Source organism: Gallinula chloropus (genome assembly GCF_964237585.1).
Source record: "Gallinula chloropus genome assembly, chromosome: 27".
Taxonomy (NCBI): Eukaryota; Metazoa; Chordata; class Aves; order Gruiformes; family Rallidae; genus Gallinula; species Gallinula chloropus.
The window spans coordinates 855,507-860,963 of NC_140112.1; the positions used below are offsets into that span (position 1 = coordinate 855,507).

Here is a 5,457-nt window from a genome sequence, read left to right on the forward strand (position 1 = left end):
GAGATGCCAGGGGATGCTGAGCAGGGTGTTGGGTGCTGTTGGGGATGCTGAGCAGGGTGTTGGGTGCTGTTGGGGATGCCAGGGGATGCTGAGCAGGATGTTGGGTGCTGTTGGGGATGCTGAGCAGGATGTTGGGTGCTGTTGGGGATGCCAGGGGATGCTGAGCAGGATGCTGGGTGCTGTTGGGGATACCAGGGGATGCTGAGCAGGATGCTGGGTGCTGTTAGGGATGCCAGGGGATGCTGAGCAGGATGCTGGGTGCTGTTGGGGATGCTGAGCAGGATGTTGGGTGCTGTTGGGGATGCCGGGGGATGCCGAGTGGGATGTCGGGAGTTGCCGGGGGATGCCGGGGGATGCCGAGCGGCCCTGCCTGGGCGCTGGCGCATCTCGGCGGAGCTTGGCAGCCGCCCCCGGCGCGGTGGGTGACCAGCAGAGGGCCCGGCGCTCCCCAGCGCGGTTTTTATCCTGCCCAGAGCTCTGCAGACAGCCCAGAGCAGCGGTGGGAGCCAGACAGAGCGGCTGCTCCTGCGGACCCGCACCCCGCTCCTTGGGGTCCCTGTGTTTGGGGCTGCTCCCTTTCCCACCACAGGTTCTCTCCGGACCATGCCTCCTCCTCCTCCTCTTCCTCCTCCTCCTCCGCTTGTCCCGCTGCTGCTGGTGCTGCTGCTGGCGCCGGGGGCTGTGTGGGTGCAAGGCAGGGCTCAGCACCCTGGGGAAAGCAGCACCCACCCTGCCCAGGGTGCAGATGGAGGTAGGACTCAGCCAGCGATCCTCCGGGGTGGTGCAGAGGTGCGGGTGATGGAGAGGCTGCGCCGGGGGACGGAGGAAGACCCCAAATCTGTGCAGCACTACGTGCCGGGGGTGCGCGTGGAGTTCCCCCGGCCCCTCAACTCCGCCAGCCTGCACCCAACCAAATCCCTGCTGCCCTCCAGCACCGACCCATCTGAGCAGCAGCAGCCAGGGGTCCCCACAGATGGGGAGGGGGCAGAACCTCGAGCCAACCTCACCACCGTGGCTGACAAGAGGCTGCAGATCCAGAACCCCTTATACCCCCTGACAGAGAGCTCCTACAGCGCCTACGCCGTCATGGTCCTGGCCCTGCTGGTGTTCGCCGTGGGCATCATCGGGAACCTGTCTGTCATGTGCATCGTGTGGCACAACTACTACATGAAGAGTGCCTGGAATTCCATCCTGGCTAGCTTGGCTTTCTGGGATTTCCTCATCCTCTTCTTCTGCCTGCCCGTGGTCATCTTCAACGAGATCACCAAGAAGAGGTTGCTGGGGGACGTGTCCTGCCGCATCGTGCCTTTCATGGAGGTAAGGGACTGCCCTGGAAGGCTTGAGGACTCATCTCCTCCCTGCTGTCTTGTTTTGCTGGCAGTTCGTGCTGCCCATGGGCTGTGTACCCCAGAAACCCCCATCATGGGTCATGGCAAGAGGCTGAGGGATGGTCCGAATATTCACCTTGTCCTGGGTGCAGCTCCTCAGGCTCTGCAGCCATCAGCAACCCTGCCAGGGCTGGGAAGAACTCCTGAAACCAGGTGTTGTCCAGCCAGACTGCTGTCTGGGGTGGTCCTTCAGTCTGTCTGTCCCTATTGCAGCCCCACAGTCCCCAGCCTGATGGCCCAGCACCGGCTGTGGTGGGCTACTGAGGATGGTTCCAGAGCAGCACCAGGGTTGGAGAGCCCAGGGATTATGTTTGGGGACCTGAGATCTTTGGTTGTCCTCAAGCTTCACTCCTGATGGGCTGGCCATCTTTGGGGTGAGCTGGGTGCCCACTGAGAAGGCTACAGGGATGGTGGTGACACAGGAAGACAGAATGAGCAGAAACACCCTAAATGTGTTTTGTGTGGTGATCCTCTTGTGTTGGAAGCTGCCCCACACTGTGGGGCATCTCCCAGCCTGTAGGGATGGCTGGGACCAGGCTGCTCCCTTCCCTGCCCATGTGTGACAGACAGATGCAGTCTGCAGGGCTCCACAGCCTGGTTTACTGAAGAAGGGTGTGGAAACAAGCTTGGAAGGGATCAGAGATAGTGTCAGGTGCCTGAAGATCCTCTCAGGCTTGGTCAGGTCAGGCCAGATGGAGTTCAGAACCTGCCCATCCCACCAAGCAGCTGCTTCCAGGGTCAGTGCCCCAGGTACAACACAGCACAAGGTGAGGGCACAGCTTGTGCTGGAGCTCCTAGGAGACCCTTGCTCTTTCCCAACCTGGTCAGGTTGGCACCCTGTGGCACCCATGCCCAGACCAACCCTGCCCCTCCCAGGGCTGTCACTGTGCTGAGTGGGACCTGGCCATCTGTCACTGCTGGACCTGTCTGTGGCCATCACCAGGACTCAAACCTGCTCAGAGGAGCAACACCTGGAGCAGGCAGAGAGCAGCCCTTGGTACTCAGGTGGGGAAAGCTTGTGGCTGTAGGGACCTCAGTCATTGCTAGAAAAGAAATGGCCCCAAGACACTGACATGTCCCATCACAATCCTCTCCCCAGCATCCCTCTCCCTGGTCCAGCTTCTGCAGGAACCCTCAGGCTCCTTGGCCATGTCCCTGCAGGGGATCCCTGGGGTGGCACCTTCAGCAGCACCAGGGTGCCTCTGGGACACCTCCATGCCCAAAGGAGGCAGGAAGGATGATGGAATGGTGGGGCTGAAGGATGGCCATGGTACAGTCCACCCGGGAAGCTACTCCTACACTGCCACTCCTGCCCTGTCCCCTTCCCTTGGGGTCCCAGAGAAAGGGCAGAAAGGGGCTTTCAGGGCTCCTCTGTTCACATGGGACCAAACACCAGGGTCCCTTCTGCCTGGGTGGGACAGCACAGCCAGGCCAGAGCTAAATCCCCAGCAAAGATGGGGATGAGTCTGCAGCCCAGTAATTAACATCCAGCCTTTCTGTAGGGGGATGTGCACATGTTCCAGGCTGCTGGTTGGACCCAGCTTTGGGGCTTCTCAGATGCTCTGTGGGTGTGGCACCAAAACCTGTTTTTTGGAGCAGAAATGGCTCTGGTGATGGGCAGCCTCCAGGGATGTGCCTGGGGTGACCAGTGGCACCGGCTGCATCCCTGCCAGGGCACTGCTGAAGGATGCTCTGCCTGGACCAAGGGGACCAGGAGAGGCAGAGGAACCTGTGGGATGCTACAGGGGCAGAAGAGATGCAACAGCACAGCAACACTGGGAGGGCTGCAAGTGCTCTCCAGGGAGCTGGGCAGCTACACTGGGTGCTGGTTGTGGGGCAGAGCAGCGGTGCTGGGTGATCAGGATGGCTCTGGACACTGGGCAGAGGAGCTGGGACACGAGCTGCTGGGTGGGGGGGGGCTGTGCAGGATGGTGCTGCTGGGCTAGTGCCCTGATGCTGTGTCAGGGGAACGCTGCTATGCCAGACCTGTTTACATCATGCAGACCTCCAGGAGGTTTTCCTGAGTGCTGGGAAGGTCCTTCAGGACAGGGTGATGTTTGATGCCTTCATGAGGCCAGGAACAGCCCCAGGGCTGGGGGGGTCACCAGCACGTGACTCAGGGAGTGAGGGTGCTGGGAGTGTGAATGCTGATTGTGCCCCTTGGGTGCCTTGCCAGCCCTCCCAGAGCCACCTCAGGTCCTCTGCCTCCTTTGGCCTCTTCTCTTTGGCAATTGGGATGTTTTTCCTGCCCTCTCAATGCAGCGGAAATTGCCCCAAGCTGATTTGTGACAACAGCCCCTTCAGCTCCTTCTGCCTGCCCAGGAAGTGGGCAGCTGCTCTGCTGAGCAGCACAGTGACCTGGGAGAGCTGGGGGGGGCCACAGGGACCCTGGGAAGGTTCTGGTGGGTGTGATGGTCCCTGCTTTTCCTCCCCAAAAGCCATCCAAAATAGAGGAAGAGTCTGAGGGGCGATCCTGCTGTTCCCACCACGGCTGGATGAGACAGACAGACATCCAGCAAAGCCTCTCCCTTCTGCAGAAGAGGCGTCTGGGCAGGGACAAAGGGGTCAAGGGACATTTTTATCCACTGCCATTTCAGGAGTTGCAGAAAAAAAATGTCTCCAACCCACAGCCACAGGCTGTGACCCCTCTAAAACCCCAGAGGAAGGGCTCTTGGGTAGCCAGGGGTTTGCCACCTAGCCTGGTAAAGCCAAAAACTCCCCTGTGACATCCCTGTTCTTACAACATCTTCCCTCTTGCCAGGTGTCTTCTCTGGGAGTCACCACCTTCAGCCTCTGCGCCCTGGGCATTGACAGGTTTCACGCAGCAACCAGCCCCCAGGCCAGCGCCCGTCCCATTGAGCAGTGCCAGTCCATCATTGCCAAGCTGGCTGTCATCTGGGTGGGCTCCATGATGCTCTCAGTGCCCGAGCTCCTCCTCTGGCAGCTGGCACAGGACACCTCACCCGTGTCTGGGGTGGTGAGTGAGTACTGCACCATGAAGCCCTCAGCCAGCCTGCCCGAGTCCATCTACTCGCTGGTGCTCACCTACCAGAACGCCCGCATGTGGTGGTACTTTGGCTGCTACTTCTGCCTGCCCATCCTCTTCACCCTCAGCTGCCAGCTGGTGACCCACAGGGTCAGGGGCACCCAGAAGAAGAGCGAGTGCCGGGTCACCAAGCACAGCCAGTGTGAGAGCCACCTGAACTGCACCATCATCGGGCTGACCATCATCTACGGGCTCTGCACCACCCCTGAGAACGTCTGCAACATCGTGGTGGCCTACATGTCCCCAGACATGGCCAAACAGACCTTGGACCTGCTCAACCTCATCAACCAGTTCTTCCTCTTCTTCAAGTGCTCGGTGACGCCCGTCCTGCTGCTGTGTCTCTGCAGGCCCCTGGGCCAGGCCTTCATGGACTGCTGCTGCTGCTGCTGCGAGGGCTGCGGCCCCGACACGGCCTCCAGCGAGGGCAGCGCTGACAGCAAGCTCAAAACAGAGATGTCCTCCTCCATCTTTTTTGACAAGCCCCGGGAGTCCCCTCCACCCCTCCTCACCCTGGGGACCCCTTGCTAAGGGCCTCCTCCGGGGAGCTGTAGAGATCAATCCACCACGTCCTCCCAAGACCAAATGTTGTTTTTGCCATTAGTGTCCGTGGCTGGACTTGGAGCAAGGAGAAGAGACAGCTGAAGGGGGCTGCACCATGGGCTTCAAACCCCCACGCTGGGCGAGTGGGGCTTTAGAACACCAGTCCCTGTGGCTAACTGGCAGCCTTCTTGCCTCTACCCAAAGGCAGCAAGGACAGCAGCACCCTCCCATCCTGGCTGCCTGGCCAGGCTCAGCGGGGTTGCTGCTCTGGTGATGGAGTTGTGCCAGAAAGATCCCATCTGAAACTCCGGAGGGTTTCCATGGTGGCTTGTAGAGGACATAGCAAACAAACTGCCCTCGTCCTGTCCCATCCCCTCCTGTCAGCCCCTTCCACAGTAGTAGAAAGTCCCAGTGACTGTATCCCACCAGATCCAAGCAGTGCCCTGTAAGAGCTCAATAAACCAGTAACCTAGAGCACCCTGT

At 60.2% G+C, this 5,457-nt stretch overlaps 1 protein-coding gene across 1 annotated transcript; it reads left to right on the forward strand.

Moving 5' to 3' along the window:
• Positions 1-301: 301 nt before the first annotated feature.
• Positions 302-5,042, forward strand: GPR37L1 (G protein-coupled receptor 37 like 1; the record flags this gene model as incomplete). Its single annotated transcript, XM_084275805.1, has 3 exons — positions 302-422; positions 590-1,317; positions 4,150-5,042. The coding sequence occupies 3 exons, from the start codon at positions 302-304 to the stop codon at positions 4,960-4,962; spliced, it is 1,662 nt and encodes a 553-aa protein (XP_084131931.1). The 3' UTR covers positions 4,963-5,042.
• Between the last annotated feature and the right edge of the window lie 415 nt (positions 5,043-5,457).